The sequence below is a fragment of the Heptranchias perlo genome, chromosome 8 (genome assembly GCF_035084215.1).
Source record: "Heptranchias perlo isolate sHepPer1 chromosome 8, sHepPer1.hap1, whole genome shotgun sequence".
Classification (NCBI taxonomy): Eukaryota; Metazoa; Chordata; class Chondrichthyes; order Hexanchiformes; family Hexanchidae; genus Heptranchias; species Heptranchias perlo.
The window spans coordinates 22,306,699-22,331,172 of record NC_090332.1 but is presented as its reverse complement, the minus strand read 5'-3'; the positions used below and the strand labels follow the sequence as shown (position 1 = coordinate 22,331,172).

The 24,474-nt window shown below is 45.1% G+C and overlaps 1 protein-coding gene across 2 annotated transcripts in view; it reads right to left on the bottom strand.

Moving 5' to 3' along the window:
* Positions 1 to 24,474, bottom strand: part of prkcea (protein kinase C, epsilon a) — a 481,020-nt gene that overhangs the window by 330,006 nt on the left and 126,540 nt on the right. For both annotated transcript variants that reach the window (XM_067988786.1, XM_067988787.1), the window contains exon 2: positions 21,270 to 21,333. In XM_067988786.1, the coding sequence (XP_067844887.1) occupies positions 21,270 to 21,333 (64 nt within the window). The remainder of the gene's footprint in view (positions 1 to 21,269; positions 21,334 to 24,474) is intronic.

Genomic DNA, 24,474 nt, shown 5'->3' with positions numbered 1-24,474 from the left:
TGGACCCGAGTGGTGATTAAAAGGCGGAGTGAGAGTGGACCCGAGCGGTGAATAAAAGGCAGAGTGAGAGCGGACCCGATCGGTGATTAAAAGGCGGAGTGAGAGCGGACCCGAGCGGTGATTAAAAGGCGGAGTGAGAGCGGACCCGAGTGGTGATTAAAAGGCGGAGTGAGAGCGGACCCGAGCGGTGATTAAAAGGCGGAGTGAGAGCGGACCCGAGCGGTGATTAAAAGGCGGAGTGAGAGTGGACCCGAGCGGTGATTAAAAGGCGGAGTGAGAGTGGACCCGAGCGGTGAATAAAAGGCGGAGTGAGAGCAGACCCGAGTGGTGAATAAAAGGTGGAGTGAGAGTGGACCCGAGTGGTGATTAAAAGGCGGAGTGAGAGTGGACCCGATCGGTGATTAAAAGGCGGAGTGAGAGTGGACCCGAGCGGTGATTAAAAGGCGGAGTGAGAGTGGACCCGAGCGGTGAATAAAAGGCGGAGTGAGAGTGGACCCGAGCGGTGATTAAAAGGCGGAGTGAGAGCGGACCCGAGCGGTGATTAAAAGGCAGAGTGAGAGTGGACCCGAGCGGTGAATAAAAGGCGGAGTGAGAGCAGACCCGAGTGGTGAATAAAAGGTGGAGTGAGAGTGGACCCGAGTGGTGATTAAAAGGCGGAGTGAGAGTGGACCCGAGCGGTGATTAAAAGGCGGAGTGAGAGCGGACCCGAGCGGTGATTAAAAGGCGGAGTGAGAGCGGACCCGAGCGGTGATTAAAAGGCGGAGTGAGAGTGGACCCGAGTGGTGATTAAAAGGCGGAGTGAGAGTGGACCCGAGCGGTGATTAAAAGGCGGAGTGAGAGCGGACCCGAGCGGTGATTAAAAGGCGGAGTGAGAGCGGACCCGAGCGGTGATTAAAAGGCGGAGTGAGAGTGGACCCGAGTGGTGATTAAAAGGCGGAGTGAGAGTGGACCCGAGCGGTGATTAAAAGGCGGAGTGAGAGTGGACCCGAGCGGTGATTAAAAGGCGGAGTGAGAGTGGACCCGAGTGGTGATTAAAAGGCGGAGTGAGAGTGGACCCGAGCGGTGAATAAAAGGCGGAGTGAGAGCGGACCCGATCGGTGATTAAAAGGCGGAGTGAGAGCGGACCCGAGCGGTGATTAAAAGGCGGAGTGAGAGCGGACCCGAGCGGTGATTAAAAGGCAGAGTGAGAGCGGACCCGAGCGGTGATTAAAAGGCGGAGTGAGAGTGGACCCGAGCGGTGAATAAAAGGCGGAGTGAGAGCAGACCCGAGTGGTGAATAAAAGGTGGAGTGAGAGTGGACCCGAGTGGTGATTAAAAGGCGGAGTGAGAGTGGACCCGATCGGTGATTAAAAGGCGGAGTGAGAGTGGACCCGAGCGGTGATTAAAAGGCGGAGTGAGAGCGGACCCGAGCGGTGATTAAAAGGCAGGGGAGGGCGGACCCGAGCGGTGAATAAAAGGCGGAGTGAGAGTGGACCCGAGCGGTGAATAAAAGGCGGAGTGAGAGTGGACCCGAGTGGTGATTAAAAGGCGGAGTGAGAGCGGACCCGAGCGGTGATTAAAAGGCGGAGTGAGAGTGGACCCGAGCGGTGATTAAAAGGCGGAGTGAGAGCAGACCCGAGTGGTGAATAAAAGGTGGAGTGAGAGTGGACCCGAGTGGTGATTAAAAGGCGGAGTGAGAGTGGACCCGAGCGGTGATTAAAAGGCAGAGTGAGAGTGGACCCGAGCGGTGAATAAAAGGCGGAGTGAGAGCAGACCCGAGTGGTGAATAAAAGGTGGAGTGAGAGTGGACCCGAGTGGTGATTAAAAGGCGGAGTGAGAGTGGACCCGAGCGGTGATTAAAAGGCGGAGTGAGAGCGGACCCGAGCGGTGAATAAAAGGCGGAGTGAGAGTGGACCCGAGCGGTGAAACCAAAAAAAAAATCAAGAAAAGACAAAAAGTGACGTCACAGAGGAGTGCCAAGGGTCGGTCAGTGTAAGTATTTAGTTTATTGAGAAGTGTTTTTAGTAGTTATTGTGTTTAGTGGTTAACTACTTTAGTGGTGGTTAGTGTTTTTAGGGGTTAGTCTGTTAATGTTAGTTAAAAAGCCTTAAATCTAAACAGTTAAACAGAGGAGGAAACTAGTTTAAAGTAGATAAATTAATTCGTTTTTTAAAAAAAAACTAAAAATAAACCAAGTCAATTAATCAAAGTGATCCATGCGTGGCTAATTAAAGCTGTTAAGGATAGTATTAGATTAAAAGAGGCTTACAATGTTGCCAAGAAGAGTAGTAAGTCTGAGGATTGGGAGAGTTCTAGAAACCCACAAAGGATGACCAAAAAATTAATAAAGAGGGAGAAAATAGAATATGAGAGTAAACTAGCAAAAAATATAAAAACAGATTGTAAGAGCTTCTACAAGTATGTAAAAAGGAAGAGAGTAGCAAAAGTAAACGTGGGTCCCTTAGGGGCTGAGACAGGAGAAATTATAATGGGGAATAAGGAAATGGCAGAGACGTTAAACAAATATTTTTTATCTGTCCTCACAGTAGAGGACACAAAAAACATGCCAGAAATAATTGGGAAACAAGGGTCTAACAACAGTGAGGAACTTAAAGTAATTAGTATAAGTAAAGAAAAAGTACTGGAGAAATTAATGGGATTAAAAGCTGACAAATCCCCTGGACCTGATGGCCTATATCTTAGGGTTCTAAAAGACGTGACTTGCAGAGATAATGTGTGCATTGGTTATGAAATTCCAAAATTTCCTAGATTCTAGAACGGTCCCAGTGGATTGCAAGGTAGCAAATGTAATACTGCTATTCAAAAAAGGAGGGAGAGGGAAAACACGGAACTACAGGCCAGTTAGCCTGACATCAGTCGTCAGGAAAATGCTGAAATCTATTATTAAGGATGTGGAAACAGGGCACTTAGAAAATCATAATCTGATTAGACAGAGTCAACATGGTTTTATGAATGGGAAATAGTGTTTGACAAATCTACTGGAGTTTTTTGAGGATGTAACCAGCAGGGTAGATAAAGGGGAGCCAGTGGATGTAGTATATTTGGATTTTCAAAAGGCATTCGATATGGTGCCACACAAAAGGTTGTTACACAAGGTAAGGACTCATGGGGTTCGGGTAATATGTTAGCATGGATAGAGGATTGGTTAACGGACAGAAAACAGAGAATAGGGATAAACGGGTCATTTTCGGGTTGGCAGGCTGTAACTAGTGGGGTACCGCAGGGATTGGTGCTTGAGCCTCAGCTATTTACAATCTATATTAATGACTTAGATGAAGGGACCGAGTGTAATGTATCCAAGTTTGCTGACGATACAAAGCTAGGTGGGAAAGTAAGCTGTGAGGAGGACACAAAGCGTCTACAAAGGGATAGAGACAGGTTAAGTGAGTGGGCAAGAAGGTGGCAGATGGAGTACAATATGGGGAAATGTGAGGTAGGAAGAATAGAAAAACAGAATATTTTTTAAGTAGTGAGAAACTATTAAATGTTGGAGCTCAGAAAGATTTGGGTGTCCTTGTACACGAAACACAGAAAGTTAAGATGCAGTTACAGCAAGCTATTACAAAGGCAAGTGGTATGTTGGCCTTTATTGCAAGGGGGTTGGAGTACAAGAGTAAGGAAGTCTTGCTGCAATTGTACAGGGCTTTGGTGAGACCACACCTGGAGTACTATGTACAGTTTTGGTCTCCTTACCTAAGGAAGGATATACTTGCCTTAGAGGCGGAGCAACGAAATTTCATTAGATTGATTCCTGGGATGAGAGGGTTGTCCTATGGAGGAGAGATTGAGTAGAATGGGCCTATACTCTCTGGAGTTTAGAAGAATAAGAGGTGATCTCACGAAAACATATAAGATTCTGAGAGGGCTTGACAGGGTAGATGCTTGGCTGTTTCCTCTGGCTGAAAAGTCTAGAACCAGGGGGCATAGTCTCAAGATAAGGTAGGACATTTAGGACTGAGATGAGGAGGAATTTCTTCACTCAGAAGGTTGTGAATTTTTGGAACTTTCTACCCCAGAGGGCTGTGAATGCTCAGTCGTTGAGTATATTCAAGGCTGAGATCGATAGATTTTTGGGCTCTAAGGGAATCAAAGGATATGGGGATTGGGCGGGAAAGTGGAGTTAACATTGAAGATCAGCCACAATCTTACTGAATGGCAGAGCAGGCTCGAGGGACCATGTGGCCTACACCTGCTCCTATTTCTTATGACCACCTGGTCCAGGAGGAAGCAGGTCCAGTTGCAGGAGTCTGCAGTGGTCTGAGACAGCCTACCTGGAGAAGCATGGCCTCCTGGTGGCAGTGCTCCTCGATAGATCCAAGAAAGTGTCTCTTGGCCTATACATCCTGTGTGCTGGGTATGGCCTCCTACAAACAGCTCCCCTCACCTATTGTCCCCTAATGGGCTCAGTTACTGCTGATGCTGGTTGCTGAGGCTGCTGCTGCTCCTCTCCCACCAAGTGTTACTCCATCCCAATGAAACTGGCAATAATAGCACCCATTACAAGCAAAGGCAGCTTGCCGAGGGCGATAAGGCAAAAAAAAAACTTTATTTCCTTCCTACAATGAGCAAACTGGAAGCTAGAAACTTTCCTGGCAATCCAAACAGCAGAAAGATCCTGTGAGCTAATTAGCTGCAGGTGTGCCCCTTTAAATACTGCTTCATTGGCTCAGGCACCAATTCCGCCAGGTTTTACTGGCAGGACCTGACCTTGGTGGGACTTCCACGATTTTTCATTAAAATGGCATCAGTGTCCTAATTGCGTCACAGGACCTGATTTAAATATATTCATGAGGCCCCCGCCTGCTTATGGTGGGTGTCTAGGATACCTCTGCGCAGTTCAAATGGCGACGGGCAGTAACTACTCTATCACTATTTTAACCACGCACCCGTCCCGTTCCTCTCAGAAGGGCAGGGTTAAAATCGGGCCTCTAGAGTCAATGGCAATGATAGATTTAATTGAAATAATTCTTATAGCTCAGTGAAAGGAAATGTATTTCAATGTACAATAATTAAAATCGTATGCAAGATCACAGGATGTATAGCTATGAAAGTTAAATGAGTGAAGGTTGCCCTTGTACTGCCCATGAAAAGGAACCATAATTTAATCAGATTACAGCAACACTGATGTTCAGATGAAAAGACCAATTTTTTGGTATGGGTGGGAAAGATACATTTCATACGTCTGCATCTCCTTTTAAGTGTACAAAGCAGAGCAGGAGAGAGAGATTCTTTGGAAGATCGGATCACAAAGTAATAAATCCCATAACTATCTCCACCACTCCCCAAATAGAAAAATCAGCTGATCAGAATCAGAGCAATGATTGTTGGCAGTCACTGACATCAAGGCCTGCTCTCTTACTGATATATGGGTGAAATCAAAAACAGTAAGAAGGCAGTCCAGTTTAGTTTGTTTTAAAGGAGCACTAGGACACAGCAGAACAGTAAACATGTTGTCTTGATAAATGTATGTTGAGCCACATCATCATTTTATCTTGTACAGAATGACACAGAATTGCATATAAGCTGCATGTCATCGTCCATATTTCTTCCTTAAGTCTCTTTCAATCTGTCTTTCTCCTCATTGTCTGTATTAGTCTTCTATCTTATTTGCATTCCCTAGCAGTTAATCTGTAAGTGTTATATCCATAACCATATACCAAAACTATCCTGATTTCAACCATGCTCTCAAGAGAAGTCAATTGCTTCAGCATGTGGACGAAGGGAAAATGGGAGATGTAAGCCAATACAGCCTGCATTCATGCATCTGCAGAAGAGGGCCGTTGGCAGTGGCTGGGGTGCCTGCCTGCCTTCTTAGTCAGAAAATGGTAGATGGCTTCAGAAGACAAAAGGGGAGGAACTAATCACTTTTATGTTTAAATGGAGCAAAAAAGAAAGTTAAAAATAAAAGCCAGAAACACATGTGGTAACACAATGCATGGAAGCAAAGACCAGGATTATGAACCTTCACTCAGCCTGACTCTAAACTGGTGCAGGCAGGCCGGCAATTTGCTGCTGGTAATTACCAATAAAGACGGAGAGTTGACCATTGTAATTTATTAACAGGAGGAAGGAGCATTATCAAAACTGCCCTGTGTTATGATGTGACAGTCATGGCTATATTGCCTGACACCAAACATTCTATGCACTAAATTGTTCTCTTTTTTTCATTTTTGTTGATACATTTTTTTGTTTATTCAGAGGTGAGGACTTGATACACAAAGCAAAACATATATTGATCGTCAAGGGCCATGTGGAAATTAATACCTTTTTTTCAAAAAAGAGTAGATGCATGTCTCAATAACTTTGCCAGTATTTTATTATTTAGGAGGACTATATAAAGACCTTTGGGGGGGAATGGAGTTTCAGGAGAGAGCGCCAGCATTGGGGCCCGAAAGGCCTCCTCCTGTGCAGTAATTTCTATAATTCTATGAAAACTTTCCTTTATTGAGTCCGAACTCAGGGAGTGGTTTAGAAATGTTGGTTCTGAGCTGAGTTTAGGACGACTGCCCTGTGAGAAGTCCCAAACACTGAGCCCACTGCCCTTTGTGCGATCTCTTGGTTTGGTTCAGGTCGCTCTGTGCCACCCGGTTTTGATGTGTGAAGTCCAAGTACAGATCAGCTCTAACTGAGTTTCCCAGTTCAGAGTTGCCACCTTCACATGGAACCGGAGTCCAAACCAGAGTCCCAGGAGATGGGGAGAGAGATCGGGCCAACTAAACGTGGCATCGACTAGGAAGCCTGATCGCAGCTTGTGTAGTGCAGGAGGATTCTGGCTTTGATTTCAGGGTGAATTATCAGCGGGTTATAGGATTACTACTAGTTACAGGTAGGATACCGGGGCATTACACCCATTACTACCAATTACATATAGATTATCAGTGAGTTATTGTATTACGGTTGGTTATGAGGAGAATCTGAGAGTTATCACTTTACTATTAGGTATCAGTGCAATTTCAGTGAGTTACCATTAGGTACTGGTGGAATCAAAGTTCCTCACACCTCTGGTTTCCCCTCTGCGAATCGCTCCCCCACCTTTGGATTCTCCTCTTCCCCACCCTCGGTTTCCCCTCTTTGCCCGCTCACAAGTAGCCTCCTGGTTCTTGGAACTTGTCACACAACAGCTGCTGGCATGAAACCACACAGGTGACCCAACCTTTATAAGGTAAATGCAATAACATTTGTAGAAGTCATGTAATCAGGTGTCATGTGATCATACCTCCAGGAATGCTTCCAACCAGAGTTGGCAACCCTACATTGCCCTCATCAGGCATTCTTTGACAGGCCATTATTACACCTGTCACTGCCTCCTTAAGATGCAGTAACACCAACCGCCCCATTCTTTTCTCTAGACATCCATCCCGCCCAGCGACCCATTGGGGACTAATCTCCATCTAATAGATCGACAATAATCGCCCCTCTCTGCATTTCCCTCCAGAATGTCCACACGCTCGCTAACAAGACATTTGCCATCTACAACTTTATTGTGGATGATTGCATTGATATCCTGGCTTTGACTCAAACTTGACTCATGGATGGTGACTCCACGCCCTGACCAAAGCATCCCTACCTAGCTATACTTTCCACCACCTGTCCCGCCCAAATCACTGCCATGGCTATTGGCCCTTATCACCAAGTTACACATTGCCTCTTCCCCTTTCTCCTCTGGTACCTTATCCTCCTTTCAGCACCTCATCCTCTTCCAACCCCTCGCCTCTCCTTTAAAATCCTAATTTTCTACCGTTCCCACAACCACCCCTTCCTTCCTCAGCCTCCACACCGAGTGACTTTTCATCCTTGGGTGGTTTCAAGCTCCATCTGAGCTCATCTTACCCTCTTCCCACTTATTTCACCACCCTCCTGTCCTCTTTAAACCGTACCCTCCATATAAGTTTTTTTGCGGTCATCCCCTCACATCTCCCAAGGCCTAGGTACTCACGTGGTTTTGATCACTGACCACGTCATCTGTTACCACTTCCTTGTATCCCTCACCACCCATATCCCCACCCCCCGCCCCCCACTTCAATTCCACTTGCTTCTGCATCTGTTCCTAGAAAAACTCTCTCCAGGTTGCTAACTCCTGCATGTTCAAACTCCCAACTACCTAGCCTTTGGATTTTGCTGTGTACAAACTGGCTGCCGCATTTCCTACGATACAACAGTGACTACACCTCAAAAAGTACTTCACTGGGTGTGTGTGTCCATCTGTTACCTGCAGGGAGCAATTTTAACCCACCTTGCCCAGCGAGGCCATACAGTTAAAATCACCTCCGAAAACTTACTGCCCTGTTCCCGTTCGATTCCTACCCAGCGCCACCTTAACTGGGCCCTTTTATTAAGCAGCCGAGGCGCCTGCATGACTCAGGCGGGAGCCTCATTAAAACATGCAAGTCAGGGTACTATGATGTCATTAGGATCCCGATGGCATTTTAATATACAACTGAAAAGAGGCTCTCTTAGAAAACTTGGCCTCTGGGTTATGCGATTTTGACCTCCCAAAGCCGGTCAGCTACCTCGTTCCCCTTGTTTCGAACGGACAGCTGGTAAGTGGGATATAAATAGGGCCCGGGAGTTAAAATAGCCCGGCCTCAAACTGATGACGTTGGGCGGGTTTGACATTTGCTACCTGCCCCCATCCACCTGAAACCCACTCCCAGTTAAAATCCACAGTGCTTCATGTATTATTACAGAACTGTGGTAGGCTATCAACCTCAGCCAGGATATTAACCAGTGTATTTAGGTTAGAATTCTGTAGTACTGCACTAATTGAAACAGGCAGCAGGCATGAAGAAAGTAGCTCAATTCAAACAGCTGCTATCAGTGATGTGCACAGAGGAAACATCATGGGCAAAAGGCACTTCCCTAACAAAACGGTGAGACTTGGATAAATGAGACCTGAAAAAGGAAGGTAATTCTCAAGAGTTCCATTCAGAGGGAAGAGCTTCGGACTATCACCTCTCCTTCTTTATGCCTTATCAACAACAGTAAAGATGTGGAGATGCCGGTGATGGACTGGGGTTGACAATTGTAAACAATTTTACAACACCAAGTTATAGTCCAGCAATTTTATTTTAAATTCACAAGCTTTCGGAGACTTCCTCCTTCCTCAGGTAAAACATTTACCTGAGGAAGGAGGAAGTCTCCGAAAGCTTGTGAATTTAAAATAAAATTGCTGGACTATAACTTGGTGTTGTAAAATTGTTAACAACAGTAAAAGCAGAGAAACTGGTCATCAGTCTCATTTGTTGTTTGCTTGCTGTCTGAAAATTGGCTTGTCATGTTTGCCTATTTAACTAGCTTCAAAAGCCAGTCATTGGCTGTGAAGTGCTTTGGGATCGCCTGTGGAACTGAAAGGTGCTATGTCAATGCAAGTTCTTTCTTTCTTATCAATGTAAGTTAGTGATTAACTTTGGATCTCCTTCATGAAGTACTGATGTTGCAAAGGCAAGCACACTAATATAAAAGAGACAGAAAGAGACTGATTAACTATTAAGAGTCTCCTCTATTGCCTGTGTCTCTTGCCCCCTCCAACCAACCAGGTTTACAGTCCCATTGCTTGGGAAATGGTTGGTGTTACAGAACAACTAAACAGGAGGAAAGAAAAAGACACTTAAGATGGAGCTTTAAAAAACACAGCAAAAATTTAAACTTTAAGTTCAATTGTAAGTTCTTTTAAAGCTTCTATGTGAAAATGAACCCATCCCAACAACAACAGTATTTGCACCAGAAAATGATAACTATTGTTGCCATAAATGAGTAACAAAGGGCAAATAGGTTTTCAACACAGAATATCCGCTGGGCAGGCTTTTAGTTTACTCTCTGGATTTTTAATGTAGAAAGATATTTGTTTAATACTCAGTTGCTATTGAAATTATATAAGACAATGCAGACTGCCAAAAACAGCACAAAACAATGTTTGTTGAAATTACCAAACACCCTACTTACTGAACAAAATATGCTAATTTGGAAAACAATATACAACAGTGCTCTTCTGTCACACTATTTGGTTATAAGTATTCATGATTTTTTTTTTAAATGATAGTATTATAAATATAAACCAGGGCTCTCAATTCTGTTCTAATTCTGGTTTAGAACTGCAAGTAATTCCATTTCTGGGCCCGCCTATAAATCATGTGACATTGTTATTTTGAAATGGCAGGCAGACAACACCCTCTCGCACTCATAAGCCATCGTCATTCAATGCTACTTTTAAATAATTTCATGTATTTTTTTTGCAATTTTTTGCCCTTTTCTCCACTCCGCTCCTTCAGATGTTCACTTATGTTGGATTATGTGTGACAATAGACAATGCGTGAACCTAGACAATGACTTGCGAGTCTTGAAAGCTTTGGATTTGCTCTCTTTTTTCCATTTTATTGGAAGCATTGAGCCATCAAAGTATCCAGCATAGAAGGAGGTCATTCAGTCCATTGTGTCAGTGCTGGCTCTTTGTTAAAGCAATCCAAAACTAATTCCATTGCCCTGCTCTCTTCCCATAGCACTGTATTTTCTTCTTTTTCCTTATAAAATGCAATAGCTCCTGCTTCCGTTCTTGTGGCAAAGCAGGGAGGCTATAATGTCATCTATCACAATTCTAGATGGCAGACAGTAAGTTAAACGCTGGGGTTCAAGTGATATCCACAAAGTACTCATGACTCACTCTTATAGTTTCTGAGAATGTCTGAACCCCTGAAGTAAATGATTGTGAATATTAAAACTGTTACCCACCCAGCATTCATTATATGTTCAGAATACATTATAAGTGGGGAAAGGAGACACTTTCAAAGTCCACCAAGTATATATTTGACTATTCTATCTGCAAATAAGACGGTTTACAGACCTTCTATCTCACTGCAGTTTATAATTGCAACTGCAACCAACTAAAGATCATCTTCTTATAGTAAAGTGAACATTTAAATTTATAAATGATGGGGTATATTTGTATTTCTCACACCTAGAATGTTTCAAATATGTTTTGAATCATTTAGATCTAATATTTTTTTAGGGAGATTTAAGCCTGGCAATTATGCTCTAGGATATTATCATATGAACATTTAACATCTTATCAGATTTCTTTGTCTGCTATTTTAATGGAGTATTAACCCATTAACATAAACACATCAATGCTTCCATTAAAAGAGAAGAATTTGATACAAATGCATTAAGCATTGTATGATAATATTCCATAGCATAATTCCTAGACTAGGGTTCTTTAAAACTTCACATTTTAAAGAAAAATCACACTGTACTTCAAGTAGTAGTTAGTTACACACAAGCCAAATGACTCCACTCAACATATGTGCTGGGTCTGCCATTTTGATTCTGGTATTAGAAACATTTAGCTACCCTCACTTAATATTCTGTCTATATTCAACATGCATCATGATATTACATATTACATAGAATCTACGGCACAGAATCCGGCCTAACTGGTCTATGCCTGTGTTTATACACCACACTTTTTTATAGTATGGAGACCAGAACTGCACACAGTATTCCAAGTGTGGTCTAACCAAGGTTCTAGATAAATTTAACATTACCTCCCTGCTTTTGTATTCTATTCCTCTAGAAATGAGTCCCATAAATGATACCAAATTGAGGGGTATAGCTAATAATGTGGAAGACTGCTCCAAAATATAGGAAGACATAAACAAGCTTGCAGAGTGGGTGGACAGATAGCAAATAAAATTCAGTAAGTGTGGGATGGTTCATTTTTGTAGGAGAAATAAGAAAGCCACCCAGTCCTTGGAAAACTAAATGGGGTAGAGGAGCAAAGAGATCTGGAAATATGAACACTGGGACGGAGGGGGGGGGAAATTGGATAAGGCCTATTATTGGGCCCTGGTAGCGCGATTCACTATTACCCCGCCCCTGATGGCCTCTGCGCAGGCAGGTCGAGACTTTTGTGAGGCCTGAGGACCTACCTTCAAGCAGCGTTCTGAATCAGCGTTGACATGAGGATTCAATGCAATTGAATTAATCTCTTAAAGGCAGGCTGTCTCTTAAAAATCTCTTAAAGGTAGCTGGTACGAGTTATTTGCTGAAAATAACAGTCTGCTGTCTGCACGGAGTCTGAATGGAGTACAAATATCGCACATACAAAACACAGATGCAGCTCCCGTCCCAATGTTTACAAACTGATGAATTATGTTAAAACATTAAATAAAGATTGTGCACTACTAAATCCCACATCCTCCAATCTGCATGCCAGACCTCACCAATCTGCCGATTTGAGTTTGTACCAGGCCTGCGAGAGTGCGTGCACCAAGGTTCTCTATTGATGCACTAGAGGCCTTGGTGCAAGAGGTGGACAGAAGCAGGGACATCCTATATCCACGGCGGGGGGTGGGGGGGGGGGGGAGGGGGGAGCAAGAGGCCTTCCGGACATATACCAATAAGGCAGTGGGAGGCAGCAGGGGACGAAGTCAATGCCAGGCGCACAGCACCACGAGCATGGATGTAGTGCAGGAACAAGTTCAATGCTTTGACATGAGTGGTCAAGGTGAGTGACGTCAACTGTCTCCTACCAACTGCACTACTAGCCGCATCCACTGCTCCACGCACTACCTCCCCCATCACCCACATAGCAACAAACTCTTTCCATCAGTACTCAATTCTTCCAATCAGATACTTCCTCTCAGCCTTACACACTACCAATGTTGCAAGCCGCCCACCCACAACTCACAGGCCACACACACTGGCAGCTATTCAACCATGACAGGCACATCACCCAGACACACATCCCGCTTTCTTTGCAGGAGAAGGTGGCACATATCAGGAGGCAGCAAGTGACATTTAGCCCCTCGAGCCTGTTCCGCCATTAATAAGATCATGGTGGACCTGTGACCTAACTCCATATACCCGCCTTAGCCCCTTGGTTCACAAAAATCTGAGATTTAGAATTCACAATTGAGCTAGCATCAACTGCTGTTTGCAGAAGAGCGTTCCAAACTTCTCTCACCCTTTGCATGTAGAAGCATTTCTTAACTTCACTCCTGCATGTCCTGGCTCTAAATGTTAGGCTATGTCCCCTAGTCCTAGTATTCAAGTGCAGGAGACCTCCAAAAACAGTTACAAATGTCTCAGCAGCCAGAAGCAATAATCCAGCCACTAACTAGTAAATTCTGCATGGTCCCTTTAAATAGCGTTGGTGGGGGTCTTCCAGGCACTCTAAGACGCTCGTGTGGAGCATAAACACCGACACAGACCAGCAGGGCCGAATGGCCTGTTTCTGTGCTGTAAATTCTTTGTAAGCAGGCTCCAGGACTTAAAATGATGCTTGCCCTCCAATTCACACTGATGGCACGACTTGGCACCAACCTTTACAGTTTGTTCACAGTTCCTCTACATTAATGCCCCTGCCGACATTAATGATCAGGTTTGCAGGCTGTAAAATTAAACATTCCTTTTCATTGTCCCTCATTTTCCCCAGCACCTCAGAGTCCCTGTAGAGTTCAGAAGCTGCTTTCTCCAGGAATGCCTGAAGCTGGAATGAGGGAGATTGGATTAAAAAGCATGTAGGTGGGTGGGCGACGAGTTAGAATTTCCACTGCACACTGATTGTATCCATTTTCTACTTACTTCACATGCTTCCGGCATTCGGTATTTGCGCATGCACTGACTCCTATACCAAGATGGCGTCCGGCGCACGTCACACTGGAAATGTGCGTATGCAGCCAAGGAGCCATCTTGGATGTTGGCGAGGCCCCATAGCACTGAAACAACGGGTGCTACACAGCCCAATTTAGCGCCCATAAATTGCTAAAAATAGCAATGCAAGTTGATAAGGCCATAAAGTGTGCAAAGAAAGTAGTTCCCCTAAATGAAATAGATGGGCTGGGGTTGTTGCTTCAAGCCTCTGGCTTGCAATAATTATTCGGGCATTAAGCTGATTAATCATCGAATCAAACACTTTGCCACAAGTTTGTTTGGCGAAAACTCTTCATCCTTGCTACTTCTTTGCTGCTTAGCTTCAACCTTTGTCATACATTCTAAAAACAATTACAGCAATTTAATTAAGATGAACTTGAAAGGAAAAAACTTGCAGGGCTACGGGGATAGGGCGGGGGGAGTGGGACTAGCTGGATTGCTCTTGCATAGAGCCTGCACAGACTCGATGGGCCGAATGGCCTCCTTCCATGCTGTAGCCTTTCTATGATTCCATGTGTTCTCAGAGTTTTAACTGGTGTCTCTGCAATTTGTGTCAACTGTAATTATAATAGTTACAGGGCTGAAAACCAGCAGTATTCAGATGTTCTGAAGGGATCTTGGAACATTCTCAGTATCTTTTCAATATTTTGAATATAAAAGGCAATTTTTAAAAGTACTTTTCCTCCACTTCGCTGCCTCATCAGCCTACAATTTTTTCTAAGCATCTTTGACAAATGCATCCTATTTCAGAGTAAATTACAGCACTGGGTCTTTTCCAGGGAGCATAAAAGAAAAATAAATCAGGTTGTAGTTGTCCTTACATGCACTACAGCATCTGTGTGGACATGTTAATCTGATAAAGATCTCTCCAAGTGTTTTTCTAAGACAAAGTATCACATAAGACCACTACTGAAGCAGCAGTAACACTATGTGGCTATCACAGAGCCATGTCGGCTGAATCAGAACTTTCATATTGAATTTCAGTTGCTCTCTCTTTGTTCCTTACTCTTACATTACAACTTGCTGTTATTCCTACTTTAAAATCAGGTGTATTTACTTAGTTAACCTGAGCCACTACGTTTAACCCACTGTCCTATGTTCAGGGCTAAATCTAAGAAACAATGGGGTAGAAATTAATGCACATTTTCGGCCTCATAACCAACAGTACACACGGAGTCCGCTCCCCAACCTGGAGGCCCGAGGCTTGCCTCAAATTGGGCCATGGGCCTCATTTGCATAATTTGGGTGACCTGCCAGCGCCTGTCACACCTCCACACGCAGCTCGCATATTTTGCTTGCACGAAGTTGGCTCGAAGATAAGTCTCGGATCGGAGGGAGACAGCGACAACATTGGGGTGGAAGGAGGAGTGGAATTACGAATACTGTGGAGTCAGGAGAGAACTCTTGGCTCCACAGCAACATTTTTGGAATTTAAAAAAAAAATAACCTTTTATTTGGGGCTGCAGCAGCTGCTGAAGATTCCTGAACGGAGCAGGCCCAACACCAGCCCTGCTCATCACAGACCAATTTCTATAAGGGAGCCTAAAACAGGCATTAGGTCCCCATTTACATATGTTTTAGGTGGCTGCCAGGGTCTGATCCAATTTCGGGTCGAATGTCTTTCAGGCGTCCTTGGGGGGACAGGTCATATATCCCCAAAATTGGGTCTCATTGTGCCTGTTTTATGCCCAATTGGGTTGGAGTCTGGTGGGAGATGAAAATTGTATTTTTTTGATCGCAACAGCAATACGACTCCAACGCGGCCACTTCTGGGTTTAACGTACGCGCGTTTGGACGTGTGCGCGGAACGGATCCGCTGAGGTGGCATCCCCAATTAGTGCCGGCGGACAGGTCGTTAACAGGGCAATTAACGTCATTAATGATGGCTTTCCTGGGGCTTCTGAATTTTGCCAGTGAAACGGAGGCAAGATGCAGCTGCAGTTAATATGGGTATTTAAACCTATGATTGCCCCATCTGAATAAACGGTCGGTTATTGTAGCTGGTCTCTCAGTTCTCTCTGGTAAACATTTGGCAGAGAGTTCTTGTGTTGAGGGCGCTTTTGCAAAACTTTGGAGCCATTCAAACTGACAACTTCAGGGTGAGGGCACAATGGATGTGTTCCAGAGGACATCTGAGGAGGAGGAAAATGACCATTCACGGCAGCCACGTTGTGCTGTGTTGGGATCTGCAGGTGCACAAGGCAGTGGTGCATAACAAAGATCTGGAGAACAGCTGAGAGGGGAGCCGAGCAGAGAACAGCTGAGTGGAGAGCAACAGAGAGGCTGAGGTCGCAGGATGCACTACCCACATGAGAGGAGAAAGAGGCTGAACTTCCTGGACCTCTCTGAAGAGCAGTGCCAATGCAGACTCAGATTGAGTCGGCAGGTGGTCACAGACATCTGCAGCCTCCTTGAAGAAGAGTTGCTCCCTGCTAGGCTTGGTGGCCATGCATTGCCCATCGCAGGAGAAGTCACCACTGCCCTCAATTTCTTTACCTCTGGCTCCTTCCAGTGCGCCACTGGTGACATCTCCAGGGTGTGTGAGTCATCTGCAAATAAGTGTATCAGGCAGGTGACAGATGGGTTGTTTGCCAGGGCGTCCGATTACGTGAACTTCCCCCACAACAATTGCCGGAATGCGAGGGCATTCGGTTTTGCCTCTCTAGCTGGCTTCCCATAGGTGCAGGGCACAATTGATTGCACACACGTGGCAATCCAAGGACCACCACACAAGCCAGGAGTGTTCATCAACTGAAAATATCACTCCATCAAGAAGGGATTTCTACAGGTATGCACCAGATTCCCCAGCAACTATCATGATGTGTTCATTTTGTGCCAGTCCAATATTCCAGACCTCTTTCAAACAGAAAATAGACTAAGGGCTGGCTCGTTGGAGACAAGGGGTACCCCCTGGAAATGTGACTCATGGCACCAGTGAGGAACCCCACCAACGATTCACAAGAGCGCTACAACCAGAGCCACATGACCACCAGATGTGTCAGTGAACAAGCCATCGGCATGTTGAAGATGTGCATCAGGTGCCTGGATAGTTCTGGAGGCACTCGCCAGAGAGGGTCTCCAGAATCAGAGGTGTGCTGCGTCCTGCACAACAGAGAGGTTTAGAGGTGGAGGAGGACAAAGGCACTCGTCAATCATCCACTGATGGCGACAACAATGAAAAAGAAGAGGAGGAGGAGGAATATAAAGATGGGGCACCCATCACCAGACCAGCTATTGCTGCCCGGTATGCCGGGATGTCCTCATCTCTCATAGGTTCTCTTAGTAACAGTGGGAAAAAGAATACATTGAAGTACTCAGGCTGGCTGCCAAAAACCACCACACCACCACCAAGCCCCGGACCCCATCCCCTTTGCACAAAACAGTCCTTCAACCACGCATATACCCATTGCACATCCGCCCAATGGGTCAGGTCATGTATTGGCATTCATCATGAAGCAAGTGAAAGGACAACTTCACACTTGGGAAGCAATAATGGGCAAGACATGGAAGCGGTGCTAATCAATACATTTCATTGTGCCATTAATAAGCAAAGGAAACTTCACAACATAACATTTCTTCAAACACCCTTGTGCACACCCTTGGTGAACTACGATTTGTTCAACTTACACTTCCTACCACTTCTATGTGGTGCATCCCTTATGGCTTCAGGACAGGTAGAGGCAGGCTGCTCAGATCCCTGCCCTGACTGTTGAGATGCTTTTGGCTTACAACCTCTGGGTTTTGGAGCCCGCGAGGGCCCCGCCAAAGAATGCTCCACCTGCAATTGAGCAGGGGCAGAGTCAGCCATCTGGGGAGGAGGCGGCATGTCGGGTACCGGTTGAGGGGGGGGCAACGGGTGAGAAGTGGGAGCACTTTGAGTGGAGTTCCCACTTCCATGTCCCCTTTTGCCATCATCACTCCCCCGGGCTAGCACAACATCACTCCCACCACTCTGCTGGACAGCAGCTTGGTGCACATCTATGACACGTTGTAAGGCCACGGAAAAGGTCTCTGTCATCCTGTTGAAGGCGGCAGACTCTCCAACACGGCCGTGGCCATGGCCTGCATAGACTCATTTGAGAGTCGTGCTTGAAGCTCCATGGAGGCGGCCACTCTTTCCATGTCAGACATTCTCGCTGGGACAATAATCTACTAGTGTTGGTGTTGGACTCCTCCTTCCTCTCCGCTATTGTGGAGAGGGTGCGTGGCACATTTTCTAGTACCTCGCAAAGTTGCAGCTGTACCTCAATCATTCTCATTATCAATGATGGCACCTGAGGTTCAGCATCTGTGTCCAGCTGAGCAGAGCTTGGAGAGGAGTGTTCCCTCTGACTAAGACTCTCCAGAGCTGCCCCTGCCATCAGTGTCTGCTAGTGCTCACTTGTAAGTCGTGAATCACAAGGTGACAACCCAATTAACTGGCTAACAGGACCAACCGACGTTCTAGTATTTGCGCTGGTGCATGGCTGTATTTCCTGTGATGGTAAACTCTCAGAAGGAATGAGGTCCTCTGAGGAATCAATGTCTCCACACATTCTTCTTGTACACGTGAAGGCCCTGGAAGGCAAAAGAAAGCGATTTGAATTAGTCATGGCAAAGTAACAATCTTGCCAATCACCGCAGTCAGGTTTCTCAGAGTTCACTCATTGATGAGATTAAGTCTTCATATGAAAGATGTTTAAGTTCTGTCACCAGGCATCTGCGGGTTTCCACTCTCTCCGTCTCTGATGAATAGGGATGCAGATGCGCTACATTTCTCCATGGCGTCCTCCTCTGGGCCACCTCCAATCCTCACCCTCTCTTCTCCTACAAGGGATGAAAAAACAAACCTGTGAGTGACTGAAGGTGACGTATTCACCCACTGGATGCAGTGCATTGGGTGAGGCTGACTATGAAACAGATGCATAACAGGGTGACTATCAGACAGACGCATCACATTGCATAATGATTTGGGTAAGCGGCAGCGGTGGATGGATACATGGGGAGGTGAGGAAGTGCATAGAAAGTGAAGGATCGGTGCTACTGAAACTTAAGTGGGTGTGAGGAGTGATGTGATGGAGTACGCTTGGCAAGACAGAGTGAGAGGGGGGTGATGGACACCACAGGATGTAGACGAATCAGCAACTGTACTCACTTTTCTTGACCTGGTTCGATCATGAATCCGCTTCCTGCACTGCAGCCAAGACAGGGGCAGCATGCTCCTGCCGCTCACCTCTTCTGCCACGTCTTCTTGGTAGCCGAACCAGGTTTCTTCTTCCCATCGCTGGGGTAAATTTCCCTCCTGGTCCTCACTGCACCCAGCAGTAATTCAAGGGAACCATCTGTAAATCTGAGTGCTGGCCTTGCTCTCTTTGAACCCATTGCTTCATTTCCTCCTTTCTCCTCCAAAATCCATTTTTGCATTGTCCCTTTAAATATTGGACTTCAGATTGCGTCATGCGGGTGGGCAGTACGCCCGCTGCGCAGCTTGGAGATGCGAAACCCAGAAGCAAAAAGTATTAGCTTCAATTAAGTTGCGATCGCAAATTTCAAAGCGCTCACTTCACTTCAGGGTTTCTCACGTGAAAATCTACCCCCAGCTCTCTTCCCAGCTCCAGGTAAAAAAATCATGCCCCAGGTATCACTAACTTACTTAGTAAATATCCTGCTCTAGAATGTATCCAAAGTGCACTCAAAATGTCCCATTTATAGCAGCCAACTCTATCTGCTTTGTTCCTTTTCAATTAAGTGGTGTCAGTATCCAAATTTTCAAAGTGTTTGAGTACTGCACAGAAATTATTTCGTACTTTTTACTGGTGATGCCTTGTTTTGAATATTCTGGGCTGAGCAGTTGGTGGTTATTAGCTTCGTTAAAAAAATCACTTGTGACTGATGCAATGGCTCTGTAGTCATTTCAAGCTGCCATTAAAATGATGATAAATACACCTTGTGCATTTTATTTTCCCTATCAGACTGCAGTGACTGACTGCACAATTTTTTGTACAATTTTGAAAGCTCTTATTTAGATTTCTTTTGGTGTTGTTAGCTGATTAGGCAAGTTAGAGTCTTCAACGTTCAAAACCATTGAGTCTCTGCAGAGCTATTAGTGAACATACTTGTTTTTGCAGGTGATCCTTTCACATTTGTCTGGCTGTGCAGACTACTGTGGTGCCTACTTGGTTTATACTGAGGGGTTGCAGTCTCAATAAGTCAGGGGCGAGGGGAGGGTGTGGAAGAGGAGATATTGTTTAAATGCTTTTAAATGCTTGCACCTCCTGTAGCTTTCTGCCTTGCAAGAGTTTTGTTATTGCAATTTTTTTACTGGCCAGACAGCATCACGAGACTTTTGTGGCCGTGTTTTTAAGATCAATTTGAATTTATTTTGTTATTGCTTTCCACAGATCCGCTAGCCTGAATCAGGTCATTATTAAAATGTTTCCAAACTTCGAATCTTTCAAGTCACCACATTGCAACATCCCAAACTTAGAGCAGGACCACCTTCCCAGTGGTGATTTGAATAATGTGAGTACACCATCCTATTCCCTTATTGAAGCGGTATTGTTCCACAAGGACACAGAAATATCAGAAGATTTATTACTGCTTCAAAAATAGCACAAGAAATACAGATGCTGTTTCATTTTTTAAAAAATGGAATAATTACAATATATGGTGCAAATATGCTAGTGCATTATATGTACTGACATTGATCATGCATGCCTCATATGCTATAAATACCCCAGTGCATTATATGCACCAGCACCACATTGCTGCTGATTATGTATGTGTGGCTTTTAGCACATCTTAGCAGAACCTTTCTCCAGATGCAATGCAAAGCCTTCGGGATGTAGCTCAGTGATAAAGCACATATTCAGTATATGTGAGATCCTGAGTTTAATCCCCAGCATCTCTAAACTTCTTTTTATCTGCAATTTAATCCCTTTTCACATTTATTCCTCCACAAATAATTTTAACAAAGTTGCAAATAAAGCAGCACACAGTGTTCCTGAAATAAAACCAAGCAAGTAAAATGTTCACAAGTACTCAAGAATATAATTAAAACAATCTAAAGAAACTTATAAACCTGCCCATATAAATCATAACTATGCACACGATAAATGCTTTACTTACAGTGCAGGCAAAGTGGCCTGGTATCCACACCATACCCAAACACAGTTCAAATAACACTCAGCACTAGTTGCACCATATGGTGTAAATAATTACACCCTTTTAAAGTTCAGATCCTTCACTTCCAGCCTTGAAGACTGTTCACTCACAGATCTGATAACAGGACAAAGGGATTTGCTCACGAAGGGGGAAAAAATTGTGTGTAAGAGCATTGGATCTTAAACAGGCATTGCCCTTATAGTTGACTTTAAGTGATCTGTAGTGTATCAGAACAGCTGAAAACACTTTAAACCTTTAAATATTTAGACCTCTGTGAAATAATGACTCAGTAGTGTGTTATCTTACAATTATTCTGATTGATACTTGAGGAAGTCATGGCACTGGGTGGTTACAAGCTAACATACTGTCATTGAGAGGAAAGGTTAACAATGACAGTGAAAAGGAAAAACTAAATAATTCTTGAATTGCTAAATCAAAGAGGATGCCATGCTGGGACTAATTGTTTAATGAAAAGTTACCTTCACTTGATGACCCAGAGAGATCTATGACAACATACACTCTTCCTTCTGGCTCCAGGTCTATCTGCAATTAATAAATAAAATCAAGAGTCAAATATAATGCAGGCACATGAGACAGGCCAAATGCACTAATATTCAAAACTGCTCAAATTAGTCTGAATGTCATTTTTCCTTTTGCAAATCCATTATCATAAATGCACAACTAACAACTTTAAGCCAGTTTCAACCCTTCAGATAATTGATATACAAATTAGATTTGAACGATGTAATGCAGCGGAGGGTAGCATCCAGCTCATCATAGGGCAAAGAATCAGCAAAAGATATCCTCAGCACCCTCCCTTCTTATGGTCACTGGACAACCATGTGCAACCGAGTTGAGATAAGTGTAATTCACTGAAAATGTCCACTTTCACTTCACCAATCTCTTTTGAGGATTGAAGTTATCATAAGGGACTGCTATCAAAATCAAATACAGCATCATTTTAAGGGACTTGGAAATGGCGGTAGATGGGAGGCGGTTCATTGTACCTCTACAATGGACCTAATGCCTGTTTCAGGCGGGCGTCCTGGACCACTATAGGAAGCCCTAACCAATAAGGGGTGCTGCACATACCCAGCATGGAATGAGTGCATGCATGCCGCACGCCATACTGGACCCTGAAATATAGGTGCTGCGTGATCCAATTGCAAGCCTTAAGTGCGTTGAACTTGAGGCAGCACTAGGCACTGTTCAGACAGAAATGTGGAACAGATGTGTGGTGTGTACATGTCTTTGCACACGGAGCGGCATATGAGTTTCAGAGGAAGTACAGATAACCCTACCAGAGCAAGCAGGACAACATTGTTTAATGTGACTCATTTGCACTGGCACCCTTACAATAACAAGGACATTACTGGATTAGACAAGGCCTCTTTTCCTGTATAAAGGCAAGGCATGAGTGGTTCAGTACAGCAAACATGATACAACCTGACAGACACTATCAGTAAATCATTTCAATTCTGTTTAGCAACAAACTGTTATTCCTTCTGTCAATACAAAAAAATGCTGTTTGTATTACACACAGCTACATGATGTAACATTGTATTTCACCTTCAAAAAGTTACACAAATCTAATCACATTTTCATTGGCATTAAACAAAGAATTTTTTTTCAACCTGTTTTCGGGTTTTTTTTACTTTCTCTGTCCTACTCTCTCCCCAGGCTCCTCCATCCTCACCTCCAACAATAAGTGCGAGGAACTCATGGACTACTTTGTCACTAAGATTGAGACCATCCATTCAGCTGCCTCTGCCACTTCCCTCCTTTCTCCCAGCCCACCAAGCCAAACTTCCCACAAGGCTGCCCCCCCCACCCCACCCTAGCCCTGGACTCGCATCTTTCTCTCCTATCTCCCCTCATGCCCTCTCCGAGCTCATCTTGACCATGAGATCACCTCCTGCTCCCTCGACCCTATTCCCACCAGAATGCTCATCATCCAACTTCCCTTCCTGGCCCCCATGTTAGCTGATATTGTTTTCAGCTCTCTGTCCTCAGGTACTGTTCCCCCTCCCCTTTCAAATCTGCCGTCATCACCCCCCTCTTCAAAAAATCCATCCTTGTCCCCTCTGTCCTTGCAAACTACCGTCCCCATCTCCAACCTCCCTTTCCTCTCCAAAGTCCTTGAACGCGTTGTCGCCTCCCAAATCTGTGCCCATCTTCCTCACAACTCCATGTTTGAATCCCTGCAATCAGGTTTCCGCCCCTGCCACAGTACTGAAACGGCCCTTACAAAGTCACAAATGTCATCAAAGTCCCATGTGACTGTGACCGTGGTAAATTATCCCTCCTCATCCTTCTCAACCTGTCTGCAGCCTTTGACAAGTTGACCACACCATCCTTCTCCTACACCTCTCCTCTGTCGTCCAGCTGGATGGCAATGCGCTCGCCTGGTTCTATTCTTATCTGTCCAGTTGTAGCCAGAGAATTACCTGCAATGGCTTCCCTTCCCGCTCCCGCACCGTTACCTCTGGAGTCCCCCAGGGATCTATCCGTCACCCCCTCCTATTTCTCATCTGCACGCTGCCCCTCGGTGACATCATCCGAAAACACAAGGTCAGGTTACACATGTACACTGACGACACCAGGCTCTCCCTCACCACCACCTCCCTTGACCCCTCCACTCTCTCTGATTTGTCACACTGCTTGTCCGACTGGATGAGCAAAAATTTCCTCCAACAAAATATTGGGAAGACCTAAGTCATTTTCTTCAGTCCCTGCCACAAACTCCGTTCCTTAGCCACCGACTCCATCCCTCTCCCCGGCCACTCTCTGAGGCTGAACCAGACTGTTCACAACCTTGGTGTCCTTATGGCCTTGAGATGAGCTTCCGACGACATATCCGCTCCATCACCAAGACCGCATACTTCCATTTCCCGTAACATCGCCCTTGTCCGCCCTTGCCTCAGCTCATCTGCTGCTGAAACCCTCATCCATGCCTTTGTTACCTCTAGACTTGACTATTCCAATGCTCACCTGGCCGGCCTCCCATCTTCCACCCTCCATAAACTTGAGCTCATCCAAAACTCGCCCGTTCTCCCATCAGCCCTTTGCTCACTGACCTACATTGGCTCCTGGTCCGGGAACACCTCGATTTTAAAATTCACAAGCTTGTTTTCAAATCCCTCCATGGCTTCGCCCCTCCCTATCTCTGTAACCTCCTCCAGCCCTACAGCCTGTGAGATCTCTGTGCTCCTCCAATTCTGGCCTCCTGCACGCCCTCGATTTTAATCACTCCACCATTGGCGGCCGTGCCTTCAGCTGCCAAGGCCCTAAGCTCTGGAATCTCCTCCCTAAACCCCCCACCCTCTCTACCTCTCTCTCCTCCTTTAAGACGCTCCGTAAAAACCTACCTCTTTGACCAAACTTTTGGTCACCTGTCCTAATATGTCCCTATGTGGCTTGGTGTCAACTTTTGTTTGAAAATCGCTCCTGTGAAGCTCCATGGGACATTTCATTACGTTAAAGGCATTATATAAATGTACGTTGTTGTCGTTGTTGTTATTTGGCAAGGAAATGGCATGCCATATAAATGGAACAGAAGTTCTACTTCCAGTCCTCTACCAATACTGCAGACTTTGCTGTTGACAAGAACCCCAATCTCCAATAGCGTAGCAAACATGCAAAGGAGATTTAGGCAAAGCTTCCACCACACTTTCATTTTCTTTA